At 40.5% G+C, this 18,481-nt stretch overlaps 1 protein-coding gene across 1 annotated transcript in view; it reads left to right on the forward strand.

Moving 5' to 3' along the window:
• DMD (dystrophin) overlaps positions 1-18,481 on the forward strand; it is a gene marked incomplete in the record, with an annotated part of 2,117,027 nt that overhangs the window by 1,818,542 nt on the left and 280,004 nt on the right. The window contains 1 exon segment of the mRNA XM_018043695.1: positions 2,659-2,737. Coding sequence (XP_017899184.1) covers positions 2,659-2,737 — 79 coding nt within the window.

Below are 18,481 nucleotides of genomic sequence, written 5' to 3' on the forward strand. Positions count from 1 at the left end.
ACTTAGAGCATGCAGTTAGTGTCAGTGAGCATTCTCATTTATTCTCCCATATCTCCCTCCCTCTCTCCTCTCTTTCTCACACTAGTGCATGCATACACACACACACACACACACACACACACACACACACACACACACACTCTTACCCACTGATTTGATCGACTAGTCATTACACAAATATTTCTTACCACTTAGTACATGCAGGATTCAGTGCGTCCTGTGGGAGGGAGGGGAGGACAGAAGTAAGCAGGGAATGGTTACGGTCCATCCATATAATGAAACGAGTGGCTCTGATAGAAGTGCTCCAGGTATAAACCGTGGACTGCAGGAATGCTGAGGAAGCCAACATAGACCAGCCTTGAATGGGAGAAAAGGGGAATACAAGCACTCTAGAGGGAAGCCTCGGGGTTGTTAAGTTGGATGGAATGCCACAGGACAGGCAGGTAGAGTTTGACTGGGAGTGCAGGGTCATAAGAAAGTGAAAGTGTTATTTGCTCACTCCTGTCCAACTGTTTTCGACCCCCAACTCAAGGATCAAACCTGCATCTCCTGCATTGCAGTCACCATCTGAGCCACTTCCCCTGATGGCTCAGGAGATAAACAATCCAACCAGAATTGAAAGAGACACATGTACCCCAGTGTTCATCACAGCACTGTTTACAATAGCTAGGACATGGAAGCAACCTAGATGTCCGTTGGCAGATGAATGGATAAGAAAGCTGTGGTACATAACACAATGGAATATTACTCAGCTATTAAAAAGAACACATTTGAGTCAGTTCTAACGAGGTGGATGAAACTGGAGCCTATTATACAGAGTGAAGTAAGCCGGAAAGAAAGACACTAATACAGTATATTAACGCATATGTATGGAATTTATAAAGATGATAACAATGACCCTATACACAAGACAGCAAAAGAGACACAGATACAAAGAACAGACTTTTGGACTCTGTGGGAGAAGGTGAGGGTAGGATGATTTGAGAGAATAGCATTGAAATATGTATATTACTGTATGTGAAACAGACCACCAGTCCAAGTTCGATGCATGAGACAGGGCACTCAGAGCCAGTGCACTGGGACAACCCAGAGGGATGGGGTGGGGAGGGAGGGGGGAGAGGGGTTCGGGATGGGGGACACATGTACACCCGTGGCTGATTCATGTCAATGTATGGCAAAACCCACCACAATATTGTAAAGCAATTAGCCTCCAATTAAAATAAATAAATTAACTTTATAAAATATATAAAAAAACTGAATTCAATGTATAAAGAGATTTAAATACAAAATTTACTCTAGAAAAAAATAAAAAAGAATCCACCTGCAATGCAGGAGACGCAGGAGACATGGTTTAATCCCTGGGTCAGGAAGATCCCCTGGAGAAGGAAATGACAGCGCACTCCAGTATTGGCGCCTGAAAAATCCCATGGACAGAGGAGCCTGGGGAGCTATAGTCAGTCCAAAGGGTCACCAAGAGTCAAACACAGCTTACTTACTGAGCAGCAGCAGCAGCAGGGTCATAAGGCTGAGAAAGTAGGTTTCAAATGTCCCTCGTGTGTTTGTGTGCATCACAATGAAGCAAACTCTTCATTTTTGGGAACTCTGCTTGGTTTTCGAAATATTTGGTCCCAGCAAAGATGGACAAGGCTAAGGAGAATGTGCAACAAGAAGACTGTGCTGGATCTGGGCTAGGTACTTGACTGATATGGGAAGGTCAGAGTCAACTTTAGACCAGACTACCTGAGGCACTTTTCTGTTGAATTTGAGATGTGTTTTACAGGCATGAACCTGCCTGGTCTCTGATGGCTCTGGGCAAGCACTGACTAACCTCTGGTTTAGCATAGCCTGCTCAGAACCAAATCAGGATCTGAAATTATAAAGCTAGGATGCCTGGGGCCAGCATTAATATAAAGTTGGCAAAATGCCAATGGACAATTTTGTCCATAAAATTCGTTCCCTTTCTTCTGTCACTAAGCTGACAGACTACTGTGTCAATATAATATAGAAAAATATAATAGGAAAAAAGCAGTGGCAATTTTTAATCCATGCCAGTTAAAGTTCTAGTTCCCAGCAATTTCCAAGTTCAATAAAATCTAAAGTTTTTTAATTCTCACCATCGACCCTAAAACCTTGCCTCTTATTTCTTAAAGTATCAAGCAACTCTTAGTTACTTATTAATTATCAGTGATTAAATATCATTCAGTATCCATTAATTATCAGTCAGTATGATTCTTTAAAAATGGTGATGACAAGAGGCTGAGACAAAATATTTATCATTTCTGAGTTCCTTCAGTGATCTAGTTTATTGGCGAATGGTGGCCTCCCTACCAAATCTTTTTGGGAAAAATTTAAGAGCTTGCAATTTTGATGGTACTAACTGGAACAGTAGTTCACTCATGGCTGCCAATGAGTAGAGTGTTTTTTAAAAGTCTCATTTTAACATTGTCAAGAGAGCAAATCTTTCTCATTTGGGCTCAGTTTGATAAAAATCAGTCTTGGAGAGCGTATAAGGTAAGCGGATATTAAAACGGTTATAAATCATTGCTTTAGTGTTCCGACCTTAGAAGTTCAAAAGATCTTACCAAAAAGGGTGCACTGTTTTAACTGAGCCTCGTTATATCTGATGAGAGGACATCATTTCTCTCCTCTTCCTCTCAGGTGGCTGTTGAGGACCGCATCAGGCAGCTGCACGAAGCCCACAGGGACTTTGGCCCAGCGTCCCAGCACTTCCTTTCCAGTAAGTCATTGACCACTTTCATCTCTTAGCCTCCTCACTGCATCTTGGTAGCTCTTTAGAGTTGAATTATGACAGTCTCTGCCAAATGCACTAGAGGCACAAATCATCCTGAAACATGACTTAGTGGGTGGATTCAGAAGGTTAGGATGAGGAGGACCCATTAGATCATTTTGTCCATTCTTCAGCTAATGCGCAATTATTTCCTACAGTGTATTCTCAAGTGCTAAATTGAGTAATATTTTTGAATCTTTACTCATGGCAGTTCACTTCATAAAGCTGATACTTATAATATCATATAATTATATGACAATTCAATATATATTACTGTGAATCTATGATTCTTTATATAATTGATTAAATACTCCCTGCCTGTAAGTTGGAACTTCAGCCCATCCTGTTTCCTTTCCCTAACTATTCTTATCTGTCTTTTATCCTTGACCTCTCTTCATTCTTTTTATTTTTGTTTTACTATTTTGTTATTATATTTTATAATTAATTATAGTATTCATATATCATTAATAAATATTATATTTTATAAGTAAATATATTGCTATAATTAATAACCAGGAGGAATAGCCTTGGTTAACTGCAAGCATAATATTGGAACATACTATAAATATAACAATGCATATATCAATCCCAAACTTCCTATCTATCCTTCTCCCCCACCCCTCCCCTCTGGTAACCATAAATTCATTTTCAAAGTCTGTGAGTCAATTTCTGTTTTGTAAATAAGCTCATTTGTATCATATTTTTATATTCCACATATAAATGATACCATGTGATATTCATCTCTCTCTGTCTGACTTACTTCACCTAGTATGATCATCTCCAGGTCCATCCATGTTGCTGCAAATGGCATCATTTCATTCTTTGGTTGAGGAGCATTCCATTGAATATGTGCACCACCTCTTCTTTATCCATTCCTCTGTCAATGGTCATTTAGGTTGCTTCCATGTCTTCGCTACTTTAAATAGTGCTACAGTGAACATTGGGGCACATGTATCTTATTGAATTATGTATTTTTCCAAATATATGCCCAGCAGTGGGATTGCTGGATTATATGATAGCTTTGTTGTAAGTTTTTTAAGGAACCTCCATACTGTTCTCCGTAGTGATTGCACCAGTTGTCATTCCCACCAACACTGTAAGAGGGTCCTCTTTTCTCCACACCCTCTCTAAGATTTATTGTTTATAGACTTTAATGATGGCCATTCTGACTGGTGTGAGGTGATGCCTCATTGTAGTTTTGATTTGCATTTCTCTAATAATTAGCAGCATTGAGTATCTTTTCATTTGCCTCTTGTGTGTCTTCTTTGGAGAAATGTCTATTTAGATCTTCTGCCCATTTTTTTAAATTGGGTTGTTCATTTTTTAAAATATTGAGCCACATAAGCTGTTTGTAAATATTGAAGATCAATCCTTTGTTGGTCACATTGTTTTCAAATATTTTCTCCCATTCTGTGGGTTGTCTTTTCATTTTGTTTATGGTTTTGTTAGCTGTGCAAACAAAAATTAAGCTTTTGAGTTTAATTCGGTCCTATTTGTTTTTGTTTTTATTTCCATTATTCTAGGAGATGGATTGAAAATTTTATGTGAAAGAATGTTCTGCCTATGTTTACCTTTAAGAGTTTCAGAGTATCCAGTCTTACATTTAGATCCTTAATCCATGTTGAGTTTATTTCTGTTTGGTGGGGTTGACCCATCATTTAAGGCAATTACTTTATGCCTGACAATATTATGAATATGACCCAACCTAACTCTTATGGCAACTTGTAAGGTCGGTACTATTATTATTATACCCATTTTTTAAGATGAGTAAATTGAGACACAGTCACAGAGGGTGTAGATGACAGAGCCAGGATTCAAACCCAAGAAGTCAGCTCCAGAGGCTGTTTTTAACCACCACAATAGACTGTCTTTGGTAAATTGATAGATTTTAACAGAGAAGAAGCAATTCTATGTGTTCTCCTTTCATGCTTCTGCCTTCCTCTTTTTTTGCCATTTTCTAGTCCTTTCCTTTCTTCTCCATTTTCCACAGGTTAATAGAAAGATCCATGCTCACAAACATTTTAAAGTATTTGACTTAATGCTTTCATGTGTGTCTCCAATTGGCCATTTTACTTAGAACAAAAATTCCTGGAAAGTAGTTGTCCTCTCTTTTCATTATACATGGATAGTATATGAAACAAGAAGTTGTCTTATTTTCTTGACTGGGTCTGACCTTTTTATCAACATGCACTCATTATTTGGACAGTATCACAAATACTTAGAAACTGTCAAAAAAAGAAAGGCAAATTAAAGCAGTATACATAATTGAGTGGGATTGTGGCTTTTGAGAATGGCTCCAGAACAATTTTAAATCCTGCACATTTTACCTTCTATGTTTCCCCCAATTTCTGGTCTGCTTAAATTGCCTTGGTGGCAGAGCCATTCTATTCAATTTAATTGAGATTAAATGCAATAACATGTAAGTGATTCATAAACCATAAATAAAAATATTACTATTATGCATATTAATTGTTCCTCAGATGTTATATATATATATATTCATTCACTCTTTATTCTATCTGCCTGCCCTACTTGAATTCCTATGTCTTCCCCCGTTAAAGCCTAATATCAGAAAATGATATGTTATACTCATTTTACCCAGGTGACAGGTAAAGTTTAATGTGTACTATTTCTGGGTTATTTGCATTTTAATAAGGTGAAAAGCAATAAGCCTGAGGAATGACTCTGGGGGTGAAACGTCAGCCATAATCTCTGAGCTATAAGGGGAGAACTTCAAGGGGCCAGGAGGAACATCTCCATACCTCTCAACCCGTATCACATGGTGCCCACATCCAGAAAGGTCAGACCTGTATACATGGATACTCAGAAATCTACTGATTGACCTGCTTATATGGAGCCAGCCCCAGAGGTCACCAATTTCTTAAGTATTTGTGTAGAGTATCAATATATGCTTAGAAGCTTTGCTTATGGGTATCACAAAATACCAATTTGGCTGAAGGGATATTTGAGAAATAGGATATCTTGAGACTAAAGATAAAAGATTATTTCCTTCTGTTGTCTCTTTCGTAAATTACAGAGGTAATATAGGCCCCTCAAGGAGATTTTGGAAAGCAGAGAGCACAAACAGGAAAGAAAAATTATCTGTAATCCAACCACTTAGAGATAACCACTATAAAAAATGTGGTTTATACACATTCTGTCTATCTCTCAGGGGTGTGTATGTACTCAGATTTTCTCTCTCTCCCTTTTTTTAAACCAAACAGGGATAAAAATATTTTACATGTTTATGACCTGCTTTTTCCCCTTAGAACTATAATAAAAATATTTTTGTATATTTAAATATTCTCTGCAGAGTGCATTTTTTAAATGATGGCATAGTATTCCCTTCTGTGGCTGTCCCACATTTACCACAATTCTAAATCACTCAATCACTTAAGGTTATTTCAAAATTCTCAGTTCTTTATCGAGGATTGTATATCATATCTAATATTCTTCACACACCTTTATAAATACCTCAGATTCTTTCCATAAGGTTAATGCCCCCAAAATGGAACATGCTGTGTTAAAGGATGTTTACATTTGTAAGGCTTTTGTTATGTGTTGCCAAACTGATCTGTAGAAAGTGGCACTAGCAATTGGGTGCGCCATCAAAACCGTATGTGAGTCAGGGCCTCTCTGAAGTCACTTATTTGCTGTTATTTTTATGTTCTATAAAAAGAAAAAGTTCCCCCTCCCCAAAAGTAAAAATATGTTTGAAAAATACAACTAAGCTCATATTAAATGAGTTTGAGTTGATAGGTATCTAATAATTTGCTTGCAGTTTACCAGGAATAATAATAGAGTGATTTCTGAAGCTTCGCAGTTAAAAGAAAGGAGAAATAAGGACGAACCATTGACCGCACCCCCTCAACACACAGTCACTTCTCTGTCTCCTTCTCTCTCTGTGTCTCTGTCAGACACACACACACACACACACACACACACACACACACACACACACACACACACACACACACACACACACACACACACACACACACACACACACACACACACACCTTTGAAAATTACATTACCAGCTGTCTTTGTTTTCTTCTTTTATTAGTAGGAAGAGGCAGCCTTTTACTTAAGTATTCACTGTTTCTTCTTGGTGGCCCAGTCTCTACTTGTTAAAGAGGCTGTTTCTTTTATCTTAGATCTGAGAGAAAATGAGAAGAGGAAACATTGTAAAATATCACCTTTATCCATTGATAGACGCAGTGGCGCCCCACTCCAGTACTCTTGCCTGGAAAATCCCATGGATGGAGGAGCCTGGTGGGCTGCAGTCCATGGGGTCACTGAGAGTCGGACACGACTTCACTTTCACTTTTCACTTTCATGCATTGGTGGAGGAAATGGCAACCCACTCCAGTGTTCTTGCCTGGAGAATCCCAGGGACAGGGGAGCCTGGTGGGCTGCCGTCTCTGGGGTCGCACAGAGTCGGACACGACTGAAGTGACATAGCAGCAGCAGCAGCAGCTTGCCTTTAATTTGAGCTTTAATATTCTACTACTTCTGATTGACTTCTGCAACGTAAACCAAGAAGAAGGAGAAATTCTAGTAGTGTGATTTTAAAATATATTTATCCTTAAAATTTTATATATTTTAAAAATATATTCATATGTCAGTGATCAAAAATGTATCAGTACTATTGTATTCACTAGCCTAGGAGTCTGCAAATAGTCCACTTTTGTTATTTTCAAGAATTTAAGAACTCTTTTTTTTTTTTTAAAGAATTCAAGATTTTTTTCTGGATATTTCTCAATTTTCTGGACTTCTCTTCTAAATTTTACTTTTCTCATCAAGAAGTATAATTCTATATGAGAAAGTAAAAATCTTTCTGTAATAGTAGAAAGAATTTATATTTGTTATTAATATTTTACAAGTTCTAGAATTCCCTGCAGGGCCATTTCCCAAGCCAAGTTCCTTAGAACATTAATGTTCTTTGTGATGTTAATAACTCTCCCTTGAAAAAATAGTTCTGGGGTCAATAAGATTGGAAAAACACTAGGTTATAAAGATAAGCAAACTTCTTTCCTGTGGGAATTCTTGTAGCTCTTAATATACATCAAAACTCTTAAGAGGAGCATAGAGTCGGTGACCCTCCTGTCCTACTTCTTTCTGTGACTACCAAAGCCTTTTTCAGACACACCAATTAATTTCTCACTAAACATGCTGGGGAATAGACTATGAGAATTTTTGCCCTAAAGTGATATTTGCCAAATAGTTTGATAATGAGAACTTTCTGCTGAAGGTAGTAAGAACATGATCCAATTAAAAAGAAAATGACTGTTTGTAAGGCCAATGGGTCAACTCTCTCTTTCCTGGGGTTTCCAGCCCTCATCCCCACCCCAGGAGGCCCCCTGTGGAATTTCCTAACTGGAGAGAAGCTTAGAGAGTGTCTATATGACTTGTTTTCAAGGTACTTATTAGTGAATCCTGAAATCAGTTTAATGACTTGCAACCAGCAATTTTTTAATGGAATGAAATGGAACAGATTAGAAAATATCAGAGTACATTACATAAGCAAGGCTAAGTATCTGGTTTCAGTTAAAAGATGTGTGTGTGTGTCTGTCTGTCTGTCTGTGTACTACATCACAGCATAAAATATATTCCTTTTATGCATTCCAGTCAAAAATGTTTGACGGGTACTGAAGTATTCCCAGCCCTACCCTTACTTTACAGATGACAAAATAGGGGCAGAGAGACCAAATGACATAATCAAGGTCACATAGATGGTTATAATAAATCTGGGACTGGAACCCAGTTTCAGAACTTCAGTGCCATACCTTGTGTTGCCTTACCCATTAAGAACTAATACACAGGCCAGTGACTGTCTAGTCTGATACTACCATTGATTTTTCTCTCTTGTATTTCTGTTGGTCTGCGCCATAGTAAGTTGATTTGTATAGCCTGAATTTTTCTCTTAGTGCCCCTGAACCAAGTGTCATTTCACCAATGATATGAGTTATTGGTTAAGAGTATAGACTCTGAAACTAGGTTAACTGGGTTCAACTATTGATTCAGATATTTAATCTCTTTATCTCTCATCTGTAAAATGGGAATAATAATATATTTCATCAAATTTAAGACATATCCCCCATGTTTTAACAGCTCTGAAATCAGAATATACCTTATGTCTAATGTCTAAAATTAAAAATTATTGTATTTATTTACTTTTGGCCATGCTAGGTCTTCACTGCTGCATGAGCTTTCTCTAGTTGTGGCAAGTGGGGGCCACTCTTTAGTTGCGGTGCATAGGGTTCTGATTGCGGTGGCTTCTCTTGTTGCAGAGCAAGTGCTTTAAGGTATGTGGGCTTTAGTAGTGGCATGTGGGCTCAGTAGTTACAGCTCCCAGGCTCTGGAGCACAAGCTCAGTAGTTGTAGCACGTGGGCTTAGCTGCTTCAATCTGGGATCTACCCAGATCAGGGACCGAACCTGTGTCCCCTACATTGGCAGGCGGATTCTTTACCACTGAGTCAACAAGGAAGCCCTTTAATAGGGTTTTGAATTCAATAAAATATGGTAATACTATCTCTTAGTGTTATAGTGAAGATCAAAGAGTTAACATATGTAAAACCCTTACAACAGTGCCTTACCCCATGGACTGTACAGTCCATGGAATTCTCCAAGCCAGTATACTGGAATGGGTAGCCTTTCCCTTCTCCAGGGGATCTTCCCAACCTAGGGATCAAACCCAGGTCTTCCGCATTGCAAGCAGATTCTTTACCAGCTGAGCCACCAGGGAAACCCAAGAATACTGGAGTGGGTAGCCTATCCCTTCTCTAGCGTATCTTCTCGACCCAGGAATTGAACCAGGGTCTCTTGCCTTGCAGGGGGATTTTTTACCAACTGAACTATCAGGGAAGCCATACAACAGTGCCTAACACACTGTAGGTGCTATAGTGCTATGCAAGTGTTTGCTATTAGCATTGCTATCTTTACTATCAACTTGATAGTATAACTTCTTATCTGCCTATTAGAGTCAAACTAGACATAAAAGACATAGAAGTAGCTTTCATTCTCTTGTATTTACTTCTCAGTGTATTTCCTCTCCTTTCCAAAGATGTTTTTCATGGATCTAATCTGAAAGTACAGTGTTTTGCGTATTAGAAGAACTCAACAGTTACTTCTGTAACTAACGAATAGGTGAATAATCAATAAGTAGACCCTAACCTAGTCTCTGTAAGGGGGTTTCCCTGGTGGCTCAGTGGTAAAGAATTTGCCTGCCAATGCAGGAGACTCAGGCTTGATCCCTGGATTGAGAAGATCTCCTGGAGAAGGAAATGGCAAACAACTTCAGTATTCTTAACTGGAGAATCCTCTGGACAGAGGAGCCTGGAGGGCTACAGTCCATGGGGTCACAAAAGAGTCAGACATGACGAAGCAACTAAAGAACGTATAAGGACAGGATGGTTTTAGTTTTGTTGACGGTTATATCCTCCAGTATCTAACAGAGTATCTGTACTTGATAAATGTTCAGTAAAATTTTACACAGAATGAATTATGTCTTATACCCAAAAGAAGAGGAGATAAATTTCCTCCCCTCTTTTGTTAGTACACAGTGGCATGAGATTCAGCATAGTGACTACCACATAGTAGACAATAAATAATACGACTTTTTATGTTGCCTTTCAGCAAGGTCTAATAGCATTCATAACTTTACATAGTCCTTTTTCTAAATGTCTACTGTGCCATGTAATATATTAAGGGGAAAAGCTGTCTTCAAAATTACAACATAATCACAACTATATTAGAAAATAAATAATAAGCAACAGAAAGGTACATATCAAGAAAAGACTGAAAATTGAATACCTCAAAATGCAAACAGCTGTTGTGTTTTACTTTCTTTTTACCCTTGCAGGTTTTTTTTTTTTTTAATAATGACAGTGTATTTCTTGTATGATAGGGGAAAAAACAGTAAAGGCAAAATTTTTTATTCTCTAGCTCTGAACCCAGTGACTTCTGGCAGTATTAAACTCTCCTATAACTCCAGAAGACGAATTTCCTTTTTACTCTTTATTCTGAATTTAAAAGCCGTGAGTTTCACTGAGTGATCTTCTTGTTCTCACGTTATGAGACACTGTAAAAAGAAAGAACTGATCACTTATTTCTTGCAGGCTTTATAATCTTAACTGCCTTAATCAAATCCCTGATTCACTCTTTTTCTCTTGTTTAAGTAACCTAAGTGTTGACAGTTTCTCCTTGCTACATTAAGGCTACAAAGCTTGTTTCCCTCTTGGGAGTTGCCAAACCTTCACCGCCTCCTCCCTCACTCACACACTTAATAAAAAGGGTGGGGTGGGGAAAACTTTAAGCACGTTTCATAATTGCTGGCATTTCACTTACTAGTGCTGCACTATGCTACCATTGTCCTCAGGGGATGGATGAATTTGACATACGAGTAGGCCAATCATTTAAAGCTCGGGTCAGCTTAAAGAAACCATCATGATAAAAGTCATAAAGAAACCCATAGGTAAAATGGAAGATGATTTTCAGCCTAAAGCCATTAGGTAAAATCTCAGGACAAAATAATTTGAACCAGTTTCTTCAACAGTCACATGCTGTCTTGAGTGTTGGGAACTTGGAAGAAATACCGTCTAAAAACCATTTATCAGTGATGCTGGTAATGTCTCCCTAAGTTCAAAGATAGCCTTTCAGTTGCCCTCAGAAAGCAGTTATGGTGTTCATCATTACTCTCTCTTCTCAAAACCTATTTCTATGGCCCTTTCGCCTTGAGCTCAAATTTATATTCTCCAATTTAGACCTTAGATTTATTTGCTTGAGAGAATCCACAGGAACAAAATTTTATATGGCCCTACCCATCCATTTATTGGAACGCAGGAGGAAGCTTAGGAAAAGTTCTCAGTTTTATCCTGTGGGAATTTCTGCACTGGAACTGGCTTATACTAGCTCAGGGGAGCCAGTTGTGTATTATTGGAATTGTGAGCTGATTGTTAAACACACCTTTGGGAGCTTGAAATCAACCGCCATAGTGAGAATATTGATCCACCAACCCCACCGCTACCACCTCCCCGCCCTGCCCCGCCAATTTAGCAAATACTGCAAACCAAGACTTTCTGTTTCTTTTTGGCATGACTGATTGACCAGAACACCACCAAGTGTATTAATGTTATTGAGACCACCCAAGTCCCTAGAAGGTAAAGTTCAGGACCCCAATACCTATCTGCCTTAGAGAGGAGGCCCATTTGTTCTGGTTTGTGCAGGATGTTCTTGGTCTTAGCGTTTACATTCCTATGTCCCAGGAAAGCTCCTCAGTCCCAGGCGTACGAGGATAGTTGCTCACCCTCGCCTTCAGTGACGTTCCACAGAAACAGAGCCCTACACAAGGGTTCCTGGACAAGCCAGCTGTTGAGAGAGCAGCTCTCAGGTGTGAAGGAGGGAAGCAGGATAAGCTGGGGAAGACTGGTCAGGGAGTCAGCCTAAGCATGGCAGTGGAGACTCGCTTCCACCTGATCCATCCCAGAACTCTGGAGCACGAATTGCTCCTCAGATGTGGCCCCATTTGGGGGCAAGGGAGCTTCTGCGCCCCTGTGTCAGTCCTCCATTGGCCATGGATTTGTGGGGAGTTGGAGAAGGCAATGACACCACTCCAGTACTCTTGCCTGGAAAATCCCATGGACGGAGGAGCCTGGTGGGCTGCAGTCCATGAGGTTGCTGAGGGTCAGACACGACTGAGCGACTTCACTTTCACTTTTCACTTTCATGCATTGGAGAAGGAAATGGCAACCCACTCCAGTGTTCTTGCCTGGAGAATCCCAGGGACGGGGAGCCTAGTGGGCTGCCATCTATGGGGTTACACAGAGTCAGACACTACTGAAGCGACTTAGCAGCAGCAGTTGTGTGGAGTAGTGACCAGCAAGGCAGTTTCCAGCTCTCTGGAGCTGGGAGTGATGGAACCATAGCAGCCAGTGCTGCCAACAGCGGGGAATGGGTACACCAGCTGGGGAGAGGCAATCTGAGTGGGACACCAATAGCATGGACCTCTTTTAGATTTTAGAAGCTCCCAGAAACTGGCTTTCAGGCTCAATGGTGACATTCACCTTGATTGCTAAGTGCCTCTCCTTCATCACTTGCCTACGTGGAAATTGGTCCAGTGGCATGGCAGAGATGAGACAAGTACCTGTTTCTTTCCTATTTCATCTTCCTCCTCATGACAGATTCCTCTGGGCCTCACGAGGGCTTAGAGCAGGGAGACCAGCATCACAGCGTTGGATCAGTTTCATGACGCATGGGCACTATTTTAGTGGAAGGCTGGCTCTGAAAGGTATATTTTTACACTCCCCAGAAAATGAAGGTGTTTGTGCATTTGGCCTAGGGTAGCATTTTGTCATCTCTCCCAAAATACAAAGGTTTGCACAAACAGAAATGGTGGAATCACATCCCTGTGGGTAAAAATCATTACTTTCATTTTTTTTTTTCCTTCCCATTTGGACGTTTTCCATTTTCAGAACACAACCAGTTTGGAAGAGAAGATAATTTTTTGTGAGAGCTTTGAGGTAAGGACAAAAGGTGTTTGGGGTTTTTTTGTGTAGACTTACAGAAATGTTTCCTGGTTTAAAAGCCACTCTTTTGAATTTTTAAATACACTTGCAGATAGCAGCAGTAACAAGCATCTTGATTTCAGTCTAATGCAGGTGTGCTTCAGAATGTGCTGGAAGGCACAGGGATGGGCCTAGGTGATGAGGGGCATTTTAAGGATTCATGGAAACCTGAGGACAGATAGGGAAGAACATTCACTGTCAATTATGCGTTTGCCTCTCTCTGTATTTGCCTTTACCACTGTGGACTTCAGACTATCACAGCTGTCACAGCTTCTCTCTTCCCTCCTCCTCCTTACTCAGTTTCTCCCGCCTTGTGACTTCTGTTTTCTTCTTTAGCCCCTGACTTTTTCTAACTGCCCCACCTCTCTCCCTTCTGCATTTATCTCTGTGTATTTTGGTCAAGCTCTCTAAGCAGCAGCCGATTGGTTCACTTATTTACTGTTTATTTACAATGAAGGTCATTTCAGAGGCCAAGGCCAGATCGAAACTAGACTTTCTTGACTTGGGCACTAGTGACATGTTAAACCAGACAATCGTTTGTTGTGGGGACTGTCGTGTGCCTTACAGGATTAGCAGCATCCCATACCAGTGACGCCCCTCTCCCTCAGTCATGACAACAAAAATGTCTCCAGGTACTGTCCGATGTCTCCTGGAGGGCAGAATTGCCCCTGGTTGAGGATGCCTCCTGTCCACCAACCTCTGGATGATGTGCGGCCCCCAAAACAAGGTCACAAGGACTGAGTGCAGTGACCTCTGCCTGAGGGAGCATGGGAGATGACTTTTCTACATTCCTAGGTCCCCTTCAATGAAGAGACAACCCTCCGCTGTCTGTCCCTTTGGGAGTCGCCTCAGCTACCTTGCCCGAGATCACACCCCTTCCACAGGCAGCTCCTGAGTAATGTAGGAGTACAGAGACGTGGCCAATTTGGCCCAACTCAGGAGAACTTGAACATTCTAGCTCGAGTTCCTGAGGGGTTGAGGGAGACTGTCACTGGGCCTGCATGTGAGTTTTCTGCCATGCCTGCTCCCTTCCATATATGTTGATCACAAAGGCACCATGACTTCCCAAATACCCTCCTCTCTGAACTTGGTCTTGGAGTCTGCTTCCTGGGGAACCCAGTGTGTGATGGGGCAGTGTCACGGATAGACATTTAGATGCATCTGAGAAAAAAAGTCTTATCATAGGCTCATGCTGGTCACTGGGTAATTTGATTTACTCTTGCTTTCATAATGAGGTTGATGATTCTGCCCAGTGCATGTGATAATGATCACTATTTAAGGTGTCTGACCTCAATGAGCTCCATCAGTGGGGAAGGACTTTGGGGACAGCAGAAAATTACATCAGCTCCTTGCCTCACACCTAAAGCTCAGCAGGATACATGCCAATGATGGGCAAGAGTTAGAAGGAAAGAGACTCAATAAAATAGATCATAAAAGGAAACAGGTTGGAGTCTGAGCACCACAAGTGTAAACGGCATGCATTGTGCTTTTTTTTTTCTTTTAATTTCATGCATCTAACTCCTGACAGATAGATGAAGGAGAAGCCTTGATTGAATGAATAACAGCACACTCGCAAGATTATTCCCACTCTAATATGATGGAAAAGAACTTAGTCTCACGCCTAGCCTAATGTCTTGAAAAAGTTACGAGCGTCCCTTTATTTTCAGCCAGTTAAGAACTGATTCATTCTCTCACTCAATAAATGTCCATTCAGTGACCACTATAGGTCAGACTCTTTCTAGGTACTAGGAAAGCAGTAGTGATTTGAAGATGAGTTCCGTCTCATGGAGCTTTTAATAGGAGAAGGCAATCATAACATAATAAGCTGGATAAAGAATAAAGCAGGCTAAACAGGCCAGAGGTTATGGGGACAGGAACACTTTAAATGGGGTAGTCAGGGTGGTGACATTTCATCAAGAAATGAGGAAGCACAGCAGGCAGATATGGGGGTTTGTGCAAAGGGTTCCAAGTAGAGGAAACAAAAAATATAAAGGCTCTGGGATGGGAGCATCCTTAGGGGGCTTGAGAAACAATGAAGAGACTAGTGTGACTGAAGCTAAGGAAGCAAGATGATAAATAAGAGCAGGTGACTGAGCACCCAAGAGTCAGACCAAGTAGAGTCTGGTCTCCTACAGTTCAAAGCAAGTGGAATCTGTTCTTAGTATGAAGGGCAGACCTGGGACGGTTCTAAGCTAAAAAGCAACAGGACCTGACTTCCCGTGCCTAGAGCATCTGCTCATTCATTCATGTATTTATTAATACACACTAGGCAGTTGGAAGAGGAAGATTAGAAAGACAGAATCCTGGCCTTGGGACATTCAAATACTAAACCATTTGAGTTAGACCTAAACCAGTTGAATTAGACCTATACAAAGAGATTTTAAAAATCGTGATCTCTATCAGTTCAGTCACTCAGTCGTGTCTGATTCTTTGTGACCCCATGAATCGCAGCACGCCAGGCCTCCCTATCCATCACCAACTCCTGGAGTTCACTCAGACTCACGTCCATCGAGTCAGTGATGCCATCCAGCCATCTCATCCTCTGTCGTCCCCTTCTCCTCCTGCCCCCAATCCCTCCCAGCATCAGAGTCTTTTTCAATGAGTCAACTCTTCGCATGAGGTGGCCAAAGTACTGGAGCTTCAGCTTTAGCATCATTCCTTCCAAAGAAATCCCAGGGCTGATCTCCTTCAGAATGGACTGGTTGGATCTCCTTGCAGTCCAAGGGACTCTCAGGAGTATTCTCTAACACCACAGTTCAAAAGCATCAATTCTTCGGCGCTCAGCCTTCTTCACAGTCCAACTCTCACATCCATACATGACCACAGGAAAAACCATAGCCTTGACTAGACGGACCTTAGTCGGCAATGTAATGTCTCTGCTTTTGAATATGCTATCTAGGTTGGTCATAACTTTCCTTCCAAGGAATAAGCGTCTTTTAATTTCATGGCTACAGTCACCATCTGCAGTGATTTTGGAGCCCCAAAAAATAAAGTCTGACACTGTTTCCACTGTTTCCCCATCTGTTTCCCATGAAGTGATGGGACTGGATGCCATGATCTTCGTTTTCTGAATGTTGAGCTTTAGGCCAACTTTTTCACTCTCCTCTTTCACTTTCATCAAGAGGCTTTTTAGCTTCTCTTCACTTTCTGCCATAAGGGTGGTATCATCTGCTTATCTGAGGTTATTGATATTTCTCCCAGCAATCTTGATTCCAGCTTGTGCTTCTTCCAGCCCAGCATTTCTCATGATGTACTCTGCAAAGAAGTGAAATAAGCAGGGTGACAATATACAGCCTTGACGTACTCCTTTTCCTATTTGGAACCAGTCTGTTGTTCCATGTCCAGTTCTAACTGTTGCTTCCTGACCTGAATACAGATTTCTCAAGAGGCAGGTCAGATCATCTTGTATTCCCATCTCTTGAAGAATTTTCCACAGTTTCTTGTGATCCACACAGTCAAAGGCTTTGGCATAGCCAATAAAGCAGAAATAGATGTTTTTTCTGGAATTCTCTTGCTTTTTCGATGATCCAGTGAATCATCAAGATTCAAGCAAAAAATTCAAGATATTTCAAATCTTGAAAGATGATCTTCTATAGTTGTGGGAAATAGCGTGTGTCGTGGGAGTAGAGTGGAAGGAGGAATTAATTCTCCAGTGAGGAAAATGAGATGTTCCATATCAACTAGTATTAATGTGCATGACCCCTGAGGCTATGTGCAAATCCAAGGCAGAGAATATTTCGTCTGATAGGGATCTAGCAGAGGATGCTTCTGATTACCTGACCCTTGATTTCACTTAGCGAGAGTCGTAAGATGTATTCAGTGATGCAAATTAGGTTCTCCCTTCTCCTTAACCATTCTGATATGATGAATATCCCCCTTTCCAATTTCACACGTAGTCTCCGTATACCCCTTTTGTCCAGAAAGGGATTTCTTATGTATGTATAATGAATATAAATATAGGTTTTAGGAAGAGCTAATGTTTTAATGAGCTAGAAGCAGGCAGACAAGAGAGAGAATAATTGAAGGATTAGTCAACATGGGGGCAATTTGACTTGAAAGCGAAAATCTGAGCAGGAAATGTCTGGGAAGAAATGAGAAGAGGAATGGAGTGGAAGGAGCTCATTTATGATGTGAGCTAAACCTAGTAGAATTCTGTCTCAGAAGGTAAAAAGTGAAAGTTTGTATGGGGAACTTGACCTAGGCCAGCTATCAAGGGAAAGCGACTAATTCAAAAGACTTGGTCCAGGCAGTAGGGAGCAGCTGCATCTCTTAGAGGTGTCAGGAGAAGAAGGGAAAGTTTTGAAACCAAAGCCTAAGTTATTCCTGGAGCCCAAAATAGAAGCTCACTAGAAACCTTGCTGTCTTAGGGCAAAATTAAGGATGACAAAACTGATGTCTTAGGACAAGTCAGGCAATTCCTCTAACATGAACCACCCACACCAATTGAAATAGAACAAAAAAGATAGTAAGTTTAGTGATGTGAAATTTAATTTAAAAATCAGAACTGAAGATAGACATGAAAGTGAAATGTTTTATTTCTTCCTAAAAATACTTGGCTATTAATATTTGTTTTGAGTTCCTAAACAATATTAATAGAGAATGATAAAACACAGTTGACTTTTGCAGTTGACACCAACCTCAGAATGCCAGAAGGGAGATTTGTCTTCTTTCAACTTCCAGTACTCTGAGAACGGCCTACAATTTTTTGAAGAGTCAGAAACTGGCTGGAAAAGGAGAAAGCAGGATTATTTAGTGGAGTTGTTTGCTAGGCCCATGATTTGGAGGTTAACAGTCAGGGTAACTGTAGCACCATAGAGTCTCTCATTTGCCTGGTTTCCCTGGGATTCCTCACACTGGCAGTGAGTCAGTTAATGGAATAAATATCTTGATAGCTCACTATATAAACTATGATGATAATAAGCGTAGGGATAGGAAAAAAAAATAGAAGAGTAAGATTCCTGCTGCCGAAGATGCCACGTTCTGCAAAAATACACTGACACGACAAAAGAAAGAAAGAGATATATATTCAAAAAATAATCTTTATTTTATAAGGTTGTTGGAAGGGTTAAACAGGTTAATCCACGCAAGATGCTTTGCTCAGCCAGTGTTAAGAGTAGAGAAGTGTCA

The sequence above is a fragment of the Capra hircus genome, assembly GCF_001704415.2.
Source record: "Capra hircus breed San Clemente chromosome X unlocalized genomic scaffold, ASM170441v1, whole genome shotgun sequence".
Classification (NCBI taxonomy): Eukaryota; Metazoa; Chordata; class Mammalia; order Artiodactyla; family Bovidae; genus Capra; species Capra hircus.